This window comes from Stylophora pistillata, chromosome 13 (assembly GCF_964205215.1).
Source record: "Stylophora pistillata chromosome 13, jaStyPist1.2, whole genome shotgun sequence".
Lineage (NCBI taxonomy): Eukaryota > Metazoa > Cnidaria > Anthozoa > Scleractinia > Pocilloporidae > Stylophora > Stylophora pistillata.
This window is the reverse complement of record NC_142531.1, coordinates 9,713,194-9,731,666: the sequence shown is the minus strand read 5'-3', so window position 1 is coordinate 9,731,666 and position 18,473 is coordinate 9,713,194. Positions and strand designations below refer to the sequence as shown.

Below are 18,473 nucleotides of genomic sequence, written 5' to 3'. Positions count from 1 at the left end.
GGATATTTCGGAGTGAAACGGCCCATCGTCGCACGTTTTGCAGACATCTTCAGCTCTCCGGAAAGAATAGTCGCCTGGTCTCTTCTCCAGCGTCGTACCATGGACTCGCTTAGTCCATATTCTCGAGCGATTTCCGAGTTGTTTTCTACCGCTTCAGCTTCCGCGATAACTTTTATCTTGAAAGCCATACTATACGAGGAACGGCGTGCTTTAGGCATGATGATAAAAAGTGACAGCGACGAAAGGTATACTCGATAGATTGATACTTTGAAACGTTTAACTGAGATTATTATTGTTGTTGTGGTTAATCTGTTGTCGCGTGGTAGTATTTATACAGTTCGTTGGATCAATTGATATTCATATCTCTTGATTGGTTCGCTTTTTTTCTTTTGTGTTTATTGTAATTCATTAGGTTTTGTGTTTAGTGAGTCAATTTCTTATGTTTTCCGTGAGGTTCGCTTGCTCAAATGGCCAGTTACAATCAATAATTTCGCTCTCGGCTTATAGCCGATGGTTTTACCTTTTTTTTTGGGCAGCTTGAGTGTAGCGTAAAGACCCTGAAAGTCAGGGTCTCGGCTTATAGCCGAGATCGGCTTATAGGTGAAGAAATACGGTAACTGGGCCTATGCACAGGTCATGAATATTTAAAATGATATCTTATTTTGTAGACCTGTTTAAGATAGGATGGGTCTGGGAAAGCTCAACTAATTCAACTTACATTTGTTATTGGGTCAATGGCAAATTTACTAAGGCATTCATCTGGAGGCATGTGTAGCGCTTTCAATAAGATTTGGCTACCTTGGTACAGCACCTGCTGGACTGCGACTTGAGCATGGTGAATATACCGGGTGACTCACAACAGAATACCCTCCAGAGCTCCGGAGGGTGCGGGGTCTTATTGAAAGCACTGATGTGTAATTTCCACAAATTACACATGTATAACATATAGGAGGGGGGAGGAGGGGGAGCTGCAGTATGCATTTATAGCACTGTAATTTAAATGCTGCTATTTATTTTACCAGTAAGGGATATTGGTGAATGAATGACTTGATGATGTTTACCAAAACTGATTTCTGGAAAAGAAATCAGTTAATGGAGGGAAAATAATTTAACATTTGTGAATGGTCAGGTCATTTCCAATTGTGCTGAATGTTTTTGCTCGTTTATTTGTTTGTCTGTTTGTCTAAGCTTTTGAAGCTAATTTTGTGGGAATATGCAAGTTGCAGTGGCGCAATTAAGTGTCACATTGTTATTTCATGATAAAAGATTATCACCTGGGTAATTAAATTGTGCAAAGACTAGATTGAATTTGGGAAAGAAGCACCCTGTAGCAAAGACCATGTTTATAATTTTCACTTCCTTTATTGAGATTTTTTTTAAGTTACTAGGGCTAGGTATGATTAATTATTATTGTTTCAAACAGGGTTGTTTCCTTTGATGATCTTTGTGTGATAAGGCATGTCCTTCCTAGCTGCAAATGAAAAAGTGTAGGATTAGTAGTAGTAGTGAACTTTATTTATGTGTCGTGAAAACCTAGCGCATAGCACTAATTGGGGACACGGTGTAGAAGCTTTAAAAATAAGAAATCTGGAACCTATTTACAGAATTATTTACCTAACCTATTAACAGTTAAAATTATGTATCAATGTCCTAGAGTAAAAAATCAACTATTACAGAGCGCACATTTTTTGCATCCATCATCAATCATGACAGTCATGTCCGTTCTCCTGATTTTGCTCTTAAATCCGTGCAGGCTATCTTCACTACGTAACTCTTTTGTAAGTTTCGACCAGAGGAGAGGGCCATAGTATCTTATAGAGTGTTTACCATATTTTACTGTATTAAAGCAAGGGATTCTAAAATTTGCATTTCTTAGAGAATATCTTCTATCGCAGTTTACTTCTGACATAAATAGTTCCTGTATTTGATAAGGTTGTCTCCGTTATTAAACACTACAAAACAAATTCTCTACAAGAGGACAGGACACATGTAGATGTCAGTGGTGAATCCAGACTGGCCTAAGTCTGTATTATTTCTCTTGCAACTATATTCCTGTTGCTTCACTGCCTCAAGTGTGCGGCAATCTCAGCAAAATTTGATTTGTAGAATATTTCATTCCACTGTAGTTTTGCTACTTTGTATAAACACTAGCTTTCTGTAAATGTGAAAGTACACGTGAAAGCTTATCCTACGGTGGCTTTCTCTTATTTATTCCTATTTCCTCACGGAGCTTGATAGGTAAATCATCTTATGGACGTTGAGAACAAGACAATCATAATTTGCCGTTTCATAACAATGAAATCATTCTCACCTTCTACTAAACTATCTTATAAACAAAGTTTGTCGAATGCTTTCCAACTCCTTCCCAGCAGTCCTCAGGTGGGGCAACTCCATATTTGTTGTACTCTGTCTCGTTTGGCTTGCCACTAGCACTCCAACATTCTCCATAAAACTGAACACCAAAAACCTAACACGGAAACAATTACTTAAAGATCATTGAATGGTGTTATGTACACAGTCAACAAGAGTGGTTGCTAACAATTGTTAAGGATTATAAAGTTAAGGATAGGACAGAAGATGAAAAACTCCTAAGTTTAAAATTGAAAAAAAAAATCCCACCCTCTTTCTTCTAAAAAAAACCCACCTTTACTTAACTAAGGACGGGTCACTAAGGTGTTGTAAGTTAACTCTTCATCAGCTTGTGAGGAGATTTTGTAAAGTGAACGGCAAATGGGGGGTCTTGGTTTAATCTGTACATTATAGTGATGGATGGGTCAAAGGGAAACCTTGCACCTTATTTTATTTTTCATTAGTCTAATCAATTACTCTTTTATCTGGTCACGCGACACGATTTCGTCTCTGTCACGCTTTCTTTCCCATTTATATCCGTTGAAGGGGGAGTAACGGCTGCGATGGAGACTATTGAGATCCTAATGACTTTGAGCGCTGAATGTAACCCTTTCATTCCCAGAAGGGACCAAAATTTCGATCGAACACCGAACTTTCTGGGCGAAAATTGTTAGAAATGTATGGCCGAGATTCCCGGGGGGGGGTACTCGATATATTCCTGAGTGGGGAGGTGCGGCGCGGCCCCTCATACCCTGACCCTGTTTAAGACAAATATCGCTGATTTTCCAACCCTGTTTACGACAGAATTCCGATTTTTGATACCCTGTTTAAGACATTTAATGTGCCTGGTATCAATGCCAAAATCAACGGAATTCAATATTAATTAAAATTAGAGCTTGTAAAAATTTTGCTGTTTATCTTCCAAGAAAAGATATCCTATCTAAGACAAAAATCGATACCCTGATAAGACAAAAATCTCGAAAAACATACCCTGGCTGGCCGCACGTCCCCATTAAGCCCTTATAAGGGAGTACCCCCCCCCCCCCCCCCGGGCCGAGAGTGAACGGAATTGGGTATCATCAGTGTAGTTAGGGGGTTAAAATCTTGAGGTCATGGTTTGAAAGCCTTTATTCTAACACTCAGTTGAATAACAGGATATACGTGTCAGTAGCAAGAGGTCAACTCCTGAAAATAATCAACCCAACTTCACTTTCTCTTAACATCTTGATACAAAAGGTTGGTGGTCACCTACAACTAGTACAGTGCTGCTACGTACCATGAAGATTTGATGAACAACTTTTCCGTGTAGATGCGAAATGTGCTCAATATTCTCCTTTGTATTAGAATAGTTAACCTCAATGGTTTTACGCGAACTTACCTCAAAACCTTGATTCTGCACTTCCTTGGCGCAGTCGGCGATGGTTTTATCTATGTGGTACCAGTCTATATGTCCTCGAAAGTTTTTAACTAGTGAGGGTAACGCACGCGCAGAGACGTTGTCCACGTAACAACCGACGGCTTCCACTAAAGGATACAAAGAAATCCTCGCGTAAGCTTTAAGTTCTCCACGTCCAGATGTACGTGGGACCGTACTGACAGCTGCTAAGTTTTATTTATTATAGTTAATGAGCTAACATAACTGACCTGAACAAGCAGTAACCGTTATCGAAAAACTGTTTAAGTGTGTAATAATAATAATAATAATGTATATGAGAACGATCCTTCGCAGTAAAGCACTATTTGAGCAATAGTGGAAATCAGACCTGAAAAAAATCTCAGGCCTGTACGGGATTCGAACCACTGACCTCTGCGATACTAGTGCAGCGCTCTACCAATTGAGCTAACAAGCCAACTGGGAGCAGGCCATCAAATTAATTCGATATAAACCCGTAGATGATAAATCAAACAACAACAAACATATGAAACATATGTGTGAACTGCGGTTATGAGACGTATATGAGAACGATCCTTCGCAGTAAAGCACTATTTGAGCAATAGTGGAAATCAGACCTGAAAAAAATTTCAGGCCTGTACGGGATTCGAACCACTGACCTCTGCGATACTAGTGCAGCGCTCTACCAATTGAGCTAACAAGCCAACTGGGAGCAGGCCATCAAATTAATTCGATATAAACCCGTAGATGATAAATCAAACAACAACAAACATATGAAACATATGTGTGAACTGCGGTTATGAGACGTATATGAGAACGATCCTTCGCAGTAAAGCACTATTTGAGCAATAGTGGAAATCAGACCTGAAAAAAATTTCAGGCCTGTACGGGATTCGAACCACTGACCTCTGCGATACTAGTGCAGCGCTCTACCAATTGAGCTAACAAGCCAACTGGGAGCAGGCCATCAAATTAATTAATTAATTTTTTTTCAGGTCTGATTTCCACTATTGCTCAAATAGTGCTTTACTGCGAAGGATCGTTCTCATATACGTCTCATAACCGCAGTTCACACATATGTTTCATATGTTTGTTGTTGTTTAATAATAATAATAATTTAAACATATTTATACAGGATTGCTGCTTCAGTTTAGGAAAGAAAACTGCTATCAATGCAGGTCCTTAAAAAAAAATAAATAGATATCAATTTAGAGTAAATTATAAAATAGTTACAATAAACGAGAGTAAATTCGGACAATAATAAATTCTTCGAATTATGAAAAATTATTTAAAATCATTAAAGATTTTTGCACCTTTTTAAAAAAAAAGCGCGCTTGGTGCATTCTAATTTAACTTTTTCTAAAATAAGACCATCATTATTTCTAGTATTGTAGCGGTGAATGTCGCGAATTCTTACATTAGAATAATTAAAAAGATATCTGAGAACTCTATTTGCAATGCACTCATTAACAAATCTAAAATGTGTGTTCGTCTTCTGTAATAGAGGGGTTCCCAGCCCAGTTTAGTCATAGCTTGATCAGTTGTTAGTTTTGAGGCATCTTTGGAGTAGACGATCCTCGTTGCTCGTCGCTGTAGTCGTTCAATCTTAATTGTCACTGTTTCCTTGCCCACATTCATGCCACACAGTATCACAATAATCTAGAACCGGGAGGACCATGGCTTTATAAAGTCTATTTGCAGCTTCTAGCGTCAGTGAAGGTCTTATTCGAGAGAACATACCGAGTATCTCAGATACCTTGATCCTCACATAATCCACGTGGTCGTTAAAGGAAAGGGTGGCATCAAGAACGACACCCAAGTACTTAAAAGTGTCCGTATGCTTAATTGACTCTCCATTGAGGCTTATATCAATGTAAGTAATAAGATATAAGCTTATATCTATGTAAGATATAAGATATAAGCTTATATCTATGTAAGGTATAAGATATAAGCTTATATCTATGTAAGTAGAACATCTACTCCTTCGGCCCCTAAGAGTGATTAGCATCTAATTTCTCCTGACGAAATCACCCCTGAATCACGTGAGGATAGAGGAATTGATCACCAACTAAAGAAACTCTTGATTGTTAAATCATTATCCTTGTCGGCACCTTAGGATATGGAGAGCAGTCAACCTCGTTCCCAGGGTTTCTCATCTTCCCGCCCCCTGGAGCGAGCGAGGTTAGGGGGGCGGGAAGATGAAAGAGCCTGGGAACGAGGTTGGGGAGCAGTATGAAGAATATGCGTTTATGTTAGGGTGGAAGTGATTACCCTTTCTGAGCTGATGCTTGTTTTCCGTTCGTACCTTCTAATGCTATTCCTCCCCCCCCCTCCCCCGGCTTTTCCGTTCTGTCAGAGAGATTACGCGATAACTGACGATAGCTGTGTCTGTTTTGGAAGCCACTGCCTCCTAAAGGAAGCGAAGCCACATGTTGTCGAGATGAGTGAGTGTAACAATCGAATTCCGATCTTGAATCAATTGTTATTGGTAGTTATATATATCTTATTAACCGAGCGCGAGGGCCATACTGGGAGAATATCGACCCGAGGTCTTGATAGGACGGACCGAGCGCAGCGAGGTCCGTACAAAAAAGACCGAGGGCCGATATTCTTCCAGTACGGTCCCGAGCAAGCTTGGTTAATAAGAGATTTATTACACGACTGAAGTTGAAAGGGACACAAGTGCGGTATCATTCGGGACCATTCGGGACAGTGCCCGGTCCAATACTGAGAGAATATTGACCGGCAATAGAGCATTTTGATTGGTTGATTTTAGTTATTGGCCCTCTGACTTCCTGAGTCGTGTAATAGTTCTCGTTATTGTTTTTTCGGAGTATCTTAGTAGTTCGACATCCACGCTCGAAACGCAGTTTAGTTCTCTGGCTTATAGCCACTAGCACATGTTTTAAAAGAAGTGACTTACGGCATGGATACCCTTTAAAGCTTATATCATCCAGCGCAATATCACTTCGGAAACTTGATCCACGAACTGCCTCGAATATCACCTGCAAAGAACAAAAGTCTATATGTCATATAGTCAGTTAAGGTGAAAAAAAATGAATAAAGGGGGTAAGTTTCTATAGAATCTGTGATGCTGCGTCGGTGGGGTAAGAGGTAATTTGGGTAATATCAACTAAGTTGAAATTGTAAATTGGCCACCGTAAGGAGTTAAAAAGCTGACGTTTCGAGCGTTAGCCCTTCGTCATTCGCCCTGACGAAGGGCTAATGCTCGAAACGTCAACTTTTTAACTCTTCACGGTGGCTAATTTACAATTTAAACTTAGTTGATATTACCAAATTAAGCTGAAGAAACACGGTTTAAATAGCAGTTGACATCGCTCTCGCTTTGATCATTCCATAACATTATATATCGTTCAGTGGCAATGTATCAGTTCGTGTGGGGAGAGGGGTGCATTGGGATGGCGCATGGTAAGATCTGGATTGAGGAGACTCTCAGGCATTCCATTTCACCCACGAAAAAAGAAAGTTGTTTGTCTCATAGGAAGGCGCTTGGTTTCATGCACCAGCAATAAGGTCTTAATTTCAATGAAGGATAAGTTCTTGAGAGCATATCAGAATTTGGTCGTAAAAAGAGCAGATCTAGATTAACATAGACAATTGTGTCGAGTAGAGGACATTATTATCCAACTACCCCTAGACGAGTACAAATAACGGCATAGACGAGTACAAATATCACGCGGTATTTGTACTCGTCTATTGTAGTACCGGTTAAACAGGTTTTCTCGCATCGCGCAAGCGAAGAATTGGATTGTAGTTAGGAAAAAAAATAAGTGGCGGACAATTTGAATCATATTTCCGACGAAGAAGAGTCAGAATGGCTGGCAAATATAGATCCAAGTTCATTTGAAGAATCGAACGAAGAAAAACAGCTTGACGACCAGAAAATTTCTTCAGTTAATGAAGAAAGTAGAAACAGCAACACAACAACGCGCCAATTCCGTTCCGCTTCGCATACTTCTGTCACGCACTCCCCGTAAATAGATATCCGCGAAATTCGCCCGCATTGAAATAACAGTTTGGCGTGTTGGATAATAAATAACTTATTAGACGTTTTGTTGTGTAGTATCGCTGAGTATTTTTACTCGTTCTTTCTATTTTGACGAGCCCGTAGGGCACAGCACAACTCGTAAAAATACTCAGCGATACTACACAACAAAACGTCTAATAAGATGTATATAGCACCCTTGCAAAAAACTTCGAAAGGACCCAATGTTGTGGATTAGGCTTGGTGTAAAGCAACCCTTTATTGCAGAATCAGCTAAGGAGACTCAGCAACGACCTAAGTTGTGTTTACTTGGTATTGGAAGCTCTTGCTAACAAGAGTAACTCTAGCCATTTTCCATTCGTCTCCTTGGTCACCAGACATGGACCAGACCTTCAATTTGGTACCGGTGATATTAACATACACATTTAACTCTCCCATCCCTGAGCCGTACATGTGATACCAAAACGTCATGCAACGACCGGTAGTTGCAGGGAAGGTACGGCTGACAAGCTGTGCTTTGTCTCCTCGGGCAATACCACTGGTTTCAGCGTATAGATAGTGGCCTAAACAGAAAGCTTAGGTTATGTGTGGCAATATTAGATTAGCTATCTTCGCTTGGTTCTTAGCTCCTGTGACATGGTATTGAAAAGGTATGGGAAAGGTCTGAGCAGTTTGTGGGAAGCAAATGATCATTGCAATATCGATCCTTTTTATAAAAGTTGTGACACCAATTGAACTTCCTAGTCTCTGAGAATTTTTGCATTCAGTTATCATTTAGACCACAACCTTTTGTTCTCCTTACACAGTAGTTAAAAACTGGAGGACCCCAGGTCCCTTTTAAAGGTTTAATCCGGCTCCCGTTCCTTTTAGACTCAAAAGTAGATAGTACTCCCGGAAAAAGTAGTAAAATTTTTACAGTGCTGTCTTGTTGAAGCTACATGTGATGGATTGTCACTCTGGAAATTTGGTCAGTGTTGTGAACTTTCGTGAAGGACGAATGAATATAAATTTATTATAAATCTTCATTGTCACCTGGTCCAGATGTATGATCTGTGGATGGTCCGGTACTGGAGGAAGGCGTTCTTCCTGAGTTTCGCTCCCAGGTAAAACCTGAGGGATTACTGTCATCTATCTTCCAATGGCATATCCCATCAAAGTCAAATTCACAGTCATAAGGCCCTGAAGAATCATACAACGTGAGGCCTACATGAAAAGGTTTTATACAGAAAAGGCTATACGACCGAGAGAGCCTGGAGAGAGCGACTCACCTTTACAAGTTAATTAGGCCTAGTTGGATAGCGATACACCTTTGTAATGAAACAATTTTGTTATGCCATAAAAATACCATAACAAGTCTGGCTATCAACGCTGAAGTTTGTGGTAAACTTACAACGGATGGATTAAATTTTTACTTTTGTTAGTAGGACACTGTTAGGGTAGCCTTGGAGTCCTCAGTTGGGGTCAAAGTTACGACTCTGACGCACGTGACCCTAGGTGGGAAGGCAAACTGTCGGCTTTTCATGAGCGGAAAGCTTTGGGCGTATACAAGCTAGAGCGGGGTTCTCTCAACTTTTCCGAACATTGATCTACTTACCGATTCCGCATGACTTCTGTTTGCAAGCTTGTGAATCTTTCGAGCTACCGGCGCATTGTTTGCCACCATATCGTGGTGGTGGATCGTCACAGGATCTTGTTCTGGTTTGTGTTCCAAACCCACATTCAGTACTGCACAAACCCCATGATGACCAGCGGCCCCAGTGACCGTCGATGGGTGCTGTGCGATTGGAAAAAATTGTAAACCAGCTTTGATGTCAATTTTTTTAGCTTCGTAATGATGCCTCCAGGTTAAAGGTGAATGAATATTATCGTTGTATGGTATTAAGAATAAATAATTATTCACAGCCAAAGGAAAGTAATAAGACGATGCGCATGCTGATGGAGGCCCCTTGTTGAAGAATTCTTTCCGCTTCGCCCATGCTTTCCACTGGAAGCAGAAAGGTTCAATGTGCGGCAAAAAACTGCAGCTGCCGAGTTAGAACTTTTATGCGTTGGTTTTCACCTTTCGTGGTGGAATAATGAAACCTTGGTTTTCTCAAAATAACGACACAGAAAATAGGACACTGGTGGGTTCATGTGGCTACTGGTAGCCTACACAGGAACGGGGAGATTGATTATGATTTAATTATAGGATCTTATTTTACCCATTTAAAAAGGTACACCACCTAGTCGTCAGATGATTAAATGATTACATAAAATATTAAAGCCATAAAATTGGAAAGCAGGTTTGATTATGACAAACCGAAACACTCCTTGTCATTGCACTTGACTTGTTCTTGTTGAACTCCATACTGGTCTGCTCCTGGGCAGTCCTTAGCCACGTCACTAGAGCTGCAGAAACGTTGACGGGTCTTCTTGCATTTGGTGCTGCATGGACCGAATTCTGACCAGGTACTCCAGCTGCCACTTGCTAATGAACGAAGACATACAAATAAGAAAAAAAGGACTGTAAAATATTGGTTTAATTTCTCACGGTTCTCCTGTGGTACGGAGGGGTTTGTTAGAAAGTTTGTTCTGGTATTGCTCGCTTTTCTTTGGTGTACCCAACCTCTCATTTATACTGTCTCTGTCCCTGACATATTAGACAACTCATAGCTCTTTAATGGTTGCGAGAGATCGCAAGACCGAAATCTCCATTTCGTTTCCGTTCAGAAGTTAGAGAGTCCCGAGCCCGCAGGAATAAGGTTTGTCTCGCTGCTTAACAGTTCCAGAGGGCGAAAATATACATAGAGTCTCAAATAAACTTGAAAGATTGTTTAGCTTTAATAACTTGACTGTGATCTAGGGTGGCCTGTACTCTTATCGACAATGATATTTGTCATTACAGTGGTGAAAATGTTGAGGGCTCATGAGGTGCAGCCGAGTGAGTTCGCAGCAAATCTTGACTATTGTCATAATGACGGATATCGTTGTCGATAAGGGTACGTACAGACAACGCTAGACCGCTGTCGATTTGTTGTTTACCGCAATATCGACATCAAATTAAAATGATTCCTTCAGCGTGTGATACGTCGCATAACACGTTGACGCGAGCAACGTTGTCTGTACTCTTATCGACAGTGGAGAATTAGCAATTAGATTACGACATTACTGGCAATTGTGGTAATAAATAAATTTCACTTGAATAGACTTTGTTATATGGTTTGCAATTAGAAGGGCTGTGGTCTAGCAGCGCCCGGTGGCCCTGGCACCTTACTTTTGCTCTTAGACGACTCAAGAATCTTAGTTTTTTATAAAAAGCACATGCTGGCACCCTGGATTACACAGTTTCAGAACACTGGGCTCCCTTCAATTTTTCTCGGAGCTCAGCCTTGATTAGTAAGAGCCACAAAGACGTTAAGTACACGTCTATCTCGATAATAGTGTAGCCATTTATGTGCTAAAAAAAAAATTCTCCCCTTACCTGCACAATCGTAAAGGGAATTTATTTCGTGAACATCAAACTCAGTAAATCCATTCCTCTGTCCCAAAGGCCTGTTAGGATCCAGGATGGATCGGATGGTTTCTTTGCCATTTTTAGAGAAGCTTTTACGCCCGTAATGCATGATAGAGTCAAAATCATACGGGACCTTAAGCCGGTCGATATCGCGATGGCTGTACTTGTTAAAGTTGTAGGCGTCATCTTAAAGGAAGGAGATAGTGAGTAAGTGTATAGCTACCAGTGTTGTGGATGGAATGTTAGTCCATTGTAAAGTTACTCTCCTGCCCTCGGTAGCATTACGTTGACTTTCTCTGACTGTCACGAGTCTGGTACTCACTCTTCTTTTTTTCTTTACAAAGTGAGGGACAGTCAACCTTGTTCCCAGGGTCTCTCATCTTCCCGCCTATCTCTCGCTACAAGAGGTGAGAAGATGAGAGACCCTGGGAACGAGGTTGGTACCCAACACATTAAAGTAACCCGGCCACGACACGAACCCGGATCTGTTTTTTGCGGAGTCCATGGCCAGGGTGCTAACCTTAAAGCCTCCTGAATGAAGAGGGAGTGTCAATGAATTCAAAATTCAAGAACCTCGACTGCATAGCTGCCATTAAGTTGCTATTTCTACAACAGTGTTGGCTGTAATAAGAATAGACACTAAAAAAAAGGGAATTCTTGGTCCCCATCATCCATGAAAACAAATTAATGAACAGGGGAATCAATGTTTAAATACGTTAAGATAGTTACCAGGCTCTATGTTCTCCCAGAGTACCTCCACGTAAAGATTTCTGTCTGGTCGCGATTGCTCGTGCCAGAAACCAGCAGCATGCATCAATTCATGCATGATGGTCCCTTTATGGTTGCATCCAGAGCCAAGAGACAGTCTTTGTCCAACTCCTGACATCCAATATTGACGGCCAACTGATGACCAGCACCTTACAAAAACAATTTGTGCACGTTTCTTAGAAGTTTCGTAAAACAAAAGCTACAGTAATCACTGGGGCCATTTTGAACAAAGTTAGATTTGAAAGTGAACCAATGAGAACTCAGAGTGATAAATACACGGTCTAAAACGCGGAAAAAAGCGTCTTCACCGAGTTGCGATTGCTTAAAGCCAGTAGAACGCTTTCCGATTCATAATCAAAGTTATCACAACAACCAATCAGAAGAAAGGAAATACCTTTAAGAGCTAATGAGAACTCTAAGACCAAACTGTCTAAAACGCGGGAAAACGCCGGCGACCAAGTGGTTATTGGTTTTAGTTCTGTATCTGATTGGTTGAAAGGGTTGCGCTAACCTCGTTCCCAGAGCCTTTTTCCTTGGCTGGGGGTCCACCTCCAAAGGGAAAAGGCCCTGGGAACGAGGTTGGGGTTGCGCAAGTTTTAAGAGAAAGAGCAGTAGCTGAGGAGAATATGAGTTATGTAAGGTCAAGCACAAGGCCTTAGTAAAGTGAACTTCGATAAGAATTTGAGCAAAATTTGATTTTAAAAATACTTTTGCTTACCCCGGCTTATGGATGATGTTAATAAACAAGGCCTCGCTACTTCTCTGCACAAATTTCAGACACGTTTTATTCTCAAATTCGGCCATGGCTTCCTGAATTGTTGACTTGAAGCTGTCTAAAGTTTTGGGAAAAATAAAAAAGACAATCAATGTTTATACTTATGAAATAAGCTGTCTCCAATCAAAATGATAAAGTAACTGTATCTCCTTACAAGCAGCCCGAAAATTCACTTTCCTCAGATATTCATGGAATCTTTTAGCTCCAAAGGCCCCGAAAGGCCCTCCATAAATTATCAATCTGCAATGTGTATCTGGCGAACAATGCGCCAGCTCTAACGCCATTATAAACTTTTATGAGTTATCCTGTGCGGTGGCTTGCGACCGAGTAAGGCATCAGAGCACTTCTCAACAGAATGCCGGAAAACCCACATACCAAAGTAATCACAGCGGCAAAACAAAACATGGAAAATTTTCACAAGAATGAAAGAAGGTATGGAAATGCTTGTGAATGACCTGAAGCGCGGGGAAATGCGAGAGATCCTCGCTCGCGATTGGTTTTAGTGACGCATTTCACTGGTGAAAAGCGTGGCGTGGGGTCTCTTGACCAACTACGCAGTGAAGTTGACCAAGATTACCCTAGAAAACTAACTTTAATTTCGACACCTACATAAAAAACTGATGCCCTTCCGATTCCGCAGCCGATTTGTATCTCACCCTGTTTAAGGGACTGGTGGGGAGTAAATTGATCTCTTTGGAAGTAGGCCTGAGCCAGCACAAATAACACTCGATGAATGGTCACAAGCATGTTAATGTAGTAAATATACAAAGGAACTGCGAGATCAAATTATTTTGTTGTTGGCCTCAGCACCGGAACTCCTTCGGAACTGTGAAACTAACTGTTAATTTCATCGTTTCGTTTGGGTTTGGATTTCTGCAGCTACTTTAAGATCATTATCGACATCATTTACCATAAAATTCCATTAACAAATCTGGTGTAATTATTATTTTTCTAAATTTGAATTCTATCTATCAACAGTTTTTGCTAGCTTTATATAGCTTGTTAGTTCTTACCAGGAAGGCCGCTGTCGTACTTATAAGGGATAACACGAGTAACCCAGAGCTTTTTTCGGTCACGTGCAGCATTGCGCTTCTTCCTCAGACCTATCCCTGATCCGTCCACATCACCATCATTACTGAGATCAACGTTATCGTCAGGAGATAAGACGATATCTGCCTCGTACTTGTTTACGTCATTCCCTGGGCGACACAACCAACAATATAAACAACAACAAGGTGATACAAACGATAATTTTCTAATTAACGCCGGTTACGACTGAAAACTGATGAGGTGGTCAACTTTTTTATTCCCAAGATCTCATTAGTACTTCTCCTTACCGTACAATTTTTATGATGTTAGTGCGGAGAATTTGTTATTGAATCCTCTAATTGAAATTTTTCTTTATTCTCTTCACTTTTCTGTTTGATATTTGCATAGTTGTATTAATGTTGTAAGGAGGAAATCTCTTTTGGTCACTCATTGGAGTTAGAAGCCAAAAGTCACGTGAAAGTTAAACAGTTGAAATTCATAAAGAAGACCATCATACACGGGCTTGAAATGAAATCTTGTTGCCTTTTTGCGAGGGAATAAATCTCAAGGAAAGAAAGAAAATTTAAGAGCAAGGAAAAATAGCAAGAAACAAGCTCTACTAATTCAGGCCTCTATCTGATACAAAAAGAAATTAAGATTGCGGTTTCCTGCAAAACGTCCACAAGATATTAATGATACAACAATTAACTGACATTCTGAAATAATAATGCGTGATTTTCGACCTTCAAGTCGATCTTCGCAGATTTTTTTTTTACTTTTATTTACATTGAATTGTCACCTAGACAGCAGTTGTTTAACAAGTGAAAATAAGAAACCTCCTGTTTACGTAGAGGCAGAATAGGAAAAAATTTTAAGGCACGTATAACATTTTACGATGTTAAGAGGAGTACCTTTATTAACTTTGACGATGTGATCCAAAATCGTGTCGTCACCAAAAAGTTGGTCTTTATCGTCATGACCCAGAATAGTTCTTTGATATGCTGAAAAAGTGGGTTAAAAAGTATTTATATTTTTCAACTATCAAATCTGTAAAAATTAATGTTTGGCAATTAAACCGTTTCCCAAGGTAACTAGCAATTAAGCTCTCACCAAAGACAGAATCACCCCTTTTATCATGTTTGCTCTTTGGAAATAAATATGAAAGATAGGATTTATCAATTAATGCTTTGAACTTGTTTGTGTTCAGTTAAAACCCTTTTTTCCGCGGGTTGGTTTGACAAGGAAAATTGTCTATAACATAAAGATCGATATCTTGGAAAAACTTTCTCAGCTTCTCAAATTCCTCGTAGATACTCTCAGCAGTACTATTTGTAAACAAATCTAAATTTGACACATGTAAGAGAAAATTCTGAAAATATATGATATAGATGATCTATCACAGTGGAAACAAACATATTTCCAGGGCATGAGGATATATTTCTCTGTAAAATTTAAAAAAATTCCTTTTCCGTTTTGCTCCGGAAAATTTGAATGAAAATTCATTCGACTGTAAGTTCCTTGAAAGGCTGCTTCTTGACCCCCCTCGGCGTTTTGATTTTGAGCTGAAAAAACTCTGCAAGGGATTCTCTCCCTTTTAGCACGAAGAACCATACATAAATCGCGTTTTCAAAACTTTCCTGCGCCGTTGGGGATAGTTATGCTCTACAATGATATTAAAAATCATGAAATATCAAAATGAACCTACATGAACTCTGATGGCCAACAGGACTGCTGGACGTCAGAACAGCACAGAGAAGTATCGACGCGAAAAATTTAAACCTTCCCATTGGCGATGTAGCGTGAATTGTGCTATCTGCCTGTCAAGCCAACGTCTATAACTCAGAGATGTTGATCGATTGTGTTTGTTTCCTCTACAGATGTCGAGCTCACATGAGTTCGCGCTTGGGATATGTAAGGAACAAGAGAGAGCAAAATAGAGGCTAGTGAAAACAGCTTATCAAATCTCATGCAAAGGAAATTGCTTATGACAGCTAAACTGTTTGTTTAAGGCGAGTGTAATTTAGGCCAATGCGGTTAACTTGATTTAGAGGGGCAACATATATCATTCGGAATAATACAGTTCTGGCATGTTGCTGGGGTTTGATTGCTTGTCCACGAAGAATGTTTAATTTCTGCGCTTTTATCAGTGCACAAATCGCATATCAAATGTGCGATTCCCGTCCAGGAATAAACATTGCAAAAACTGGCAACAATAGAATATCTCAGAATACGGGAAATTATTTCACAATTAGTTGGTAAAAATTTTAAATTGCCAATTAAAAAGTGTCAGTGGCAGCGTGTAATAACGACATGCTCTTCAATCCCTTGTTAAATGTACTGATAAATAACAATTTAGGTCATGAACGCAAAATGTCTTGCGCTGTATGTCAGTCACATGCAATGAAGTCGTCCACTGTCCAACTGGCACAGGGACATAAATAAAAAAACACTCTATTCATGGCGTTTGCATCAAACAGCAAAAATTGAACTTCATACCGTTTTCTTTTAAGCCGTTTGTGTGCTCGAATGAAAACATATGCATTGACTGTAAACAAGAGATATTTTTGCCATTTATCTTTATGGTTTTTTTTGGATCATAGGGAAATTGAGTAGAATCATAATTGACTTTTACCGTTTGCCTCTGCCATAAAAGTCATTCTTAAAATCACTATTTATTTTAAGGTTTGCCTCTATTTGCGTCACATGACAGAAAATTAACATAAACATGTAAAAAAGAGTGCAGGGAATGCCAAGGGTAGACAAAAGAACACCGGATGTCTAACGAAATTAAATGAAATTCTCTCTCCAAGTTTGGAGATTTTCCTTTTACTTTTTTTTATTTTATTTTATTTTTTTTTTTGCGTTAACATAGTATCAAGAGGCTTTATACACAAGTTAAAGTGTCAAAATTAAAAGCAATTTGCTAGGATAAAACCACGGTGGTATTTGCCTAAGACGCAAATCATAAACGTCCTTTATCGACTTTTCGGTTTGTTAACGTGATCATAACAAATGTTTCGCAATATTTCCTAAGACTGAGTGCTAGCAGCCGTAATCTGTAATTTCCTCCAATTTCAAGAGAACGTCAATTTCTATCTTTTTTTAAATATCAATGACTTGCGTAGCGTTGAAACATCCCTCGTTTGACTGCCGTTCATTTTCACCTGCATACGCTCTTAATTTTGTCCAATTTACTTTTCCCCAGTTGCTGCCATTATCAGCAATAACCTTTTGGTTTGAGTTGCGGGAGAATTGGGTCGTCTTTAATCAAAACCTTATGTTTTTTAATAGAAAAATTCAAAGCCTGTGCTCACTACGCACAATATATGGTGTTGCCTCCTAACTGTTGGCAGGAGAATCATCTTCTTGCTGCTGGTTTTTGTTCAGTCATAGAAGTTTAAATTACTTTTATACAGTTTAAATATTGATTGCGGTAATTTTCGGAACGAAATGATAATAAATTTTCCTTCTTCCTTGGTTATCGTTTACGAACAACTACCAAAATTGAGTTTTCATCCGCTAAACTAATGGAGCAAACTAAAAATAGGAAAAATCTCACTTTCGTATAGCATTTCAATGTTCAATTTTTTTTTTACCAAATGTTTTCAAACGCAGGAAAGCCAGGCGAAACTAAAGTGAATGGAGGGGTATGCCGCGACACATTAAACATTGATCCTAACGCATAACAAAAAGGGAAGGCATCTATGTCAACGAAAAATGCCAGTGTATCGCCCAAAAAATGCATGCCCTTCAACAAGCCTCAAAGACGAGTCCATTAATTTCTAAACTAAAACTTGAAAAGTACAAAAGTTGCAAAAAATAAAACAGACATACCTGGCTGAGAGGAGAAACGCAATTCAAATATATCAGAACACCTTCCTAGGTTGGAAGAGAAAGAAGAAAGAGGACTAAAAGATTTATTCAAAAGAACGTTTCGTTCTTACGACAATACGGACTTCACCATCTGTGCAAATACTCGATCTGCGCGCAAACATAGGTACACCGACTTTTATTAACGAAATAATGCTCTTTCATGAACACTTAAAACTGTATAAAAATATGTTTGAAGTTCTCAGCAAGAAACAAAAAGCTTAACAATAAAAAGAAACAAAAAACAGCGAATGGACTGACAATGATATCCTATTGATGTGTGTTTGATAGACATTCAATAATCAGGTGCAAATTCTTTTTAACTCAACTGAATGAAGCTCTTTTTCGGGCGAATTTTCCTCGCTCAGAAAGATTACGATCACGGTTGGTACGATTGTGTTTGGCGAAAGCATTGGCTATTCCACACTTCGCATTGTGATTGGTCTAGAAACTTACGCTCCCTCACACTCCACCAATCAAATGCAAACTCATTGCTAGTTAAGTCGAATCAAAGCGAGCAGGGTTTGATTGGAACCACTAGACCATATAAAATGAAGAGCCAAAACTCTGATCGTCCTGATATAAGACATGTCTGATTGACTGGCGCATATCATGTGATGTGTGAGGTCGCCACTATGTTTCCTTATTCTGGCCAGAGTTAATAGTTAATAATATTAACTCTTCTCTGGCTCCAGGGGGCGGGAAGATGCGAGACCCTGGGAACTAGTTTGATAACTCGCATGGGTTAAAAAAATTATCAAACAACAACAAACATATGAAACATATGTGT

The 18,473-nt window shown here is 39.6% G+C and overlaps 1 protein-coding gene across 2 annotated transcripts; it reads right to left on the bottom strand.

The window, feature by feature from the left end:
- Positions 1–1,342: 1,342 nt before the first annotated feature.
- Positions 1,343–17,665, bottom strand: LOC111330143 (meprin A subunit alpha). Of its 2 annotated transcripts, XM_088742667.1 has the most exons (15): positions 17,648–17,665; positions 15,519–15,714; positions 14,725–14,814; positions 13,798–13,983; positions 12,728–12,842; positions 11,971–12,158; positions 11,209–11,427; positions 10,048–10,215; positions 9,343–9,522; positions 8,781–8,927; positions 8,058–8,311; positions 6,666–6,747; positions 3,728–3,873; positions 2,312–2,467; positions 1,343–1,471 (listed from the first exon to the last, which is right to left on the bottom strand). In XM_088742667.1, exons 2-14 carry the CDS (start codon positions 15,598–15,600, stop codon positions 2,318–2,320), a joined length of 2,007 nt encoding a protein of 668 aa, XP_088598793.1. In that variant the 5' UTR covers positions 15,601–15,714; positions 17,648–17,665; the 3' UTR covers positions 1,343–1,471; positions 2,312–2,317. The 2 variants fall into 2 exon arrangements, with proteins under 2 accessions (XP_088598793.1, XP_088598792.1); XM_088742666.1 differs by lacking the exon at positions 17,648–17,665 and having other exon boundaries at positions 15,519–15,944.
- Between the last annotated feature and the right edge of the window lie 808 nt (positions 17,666–18,473).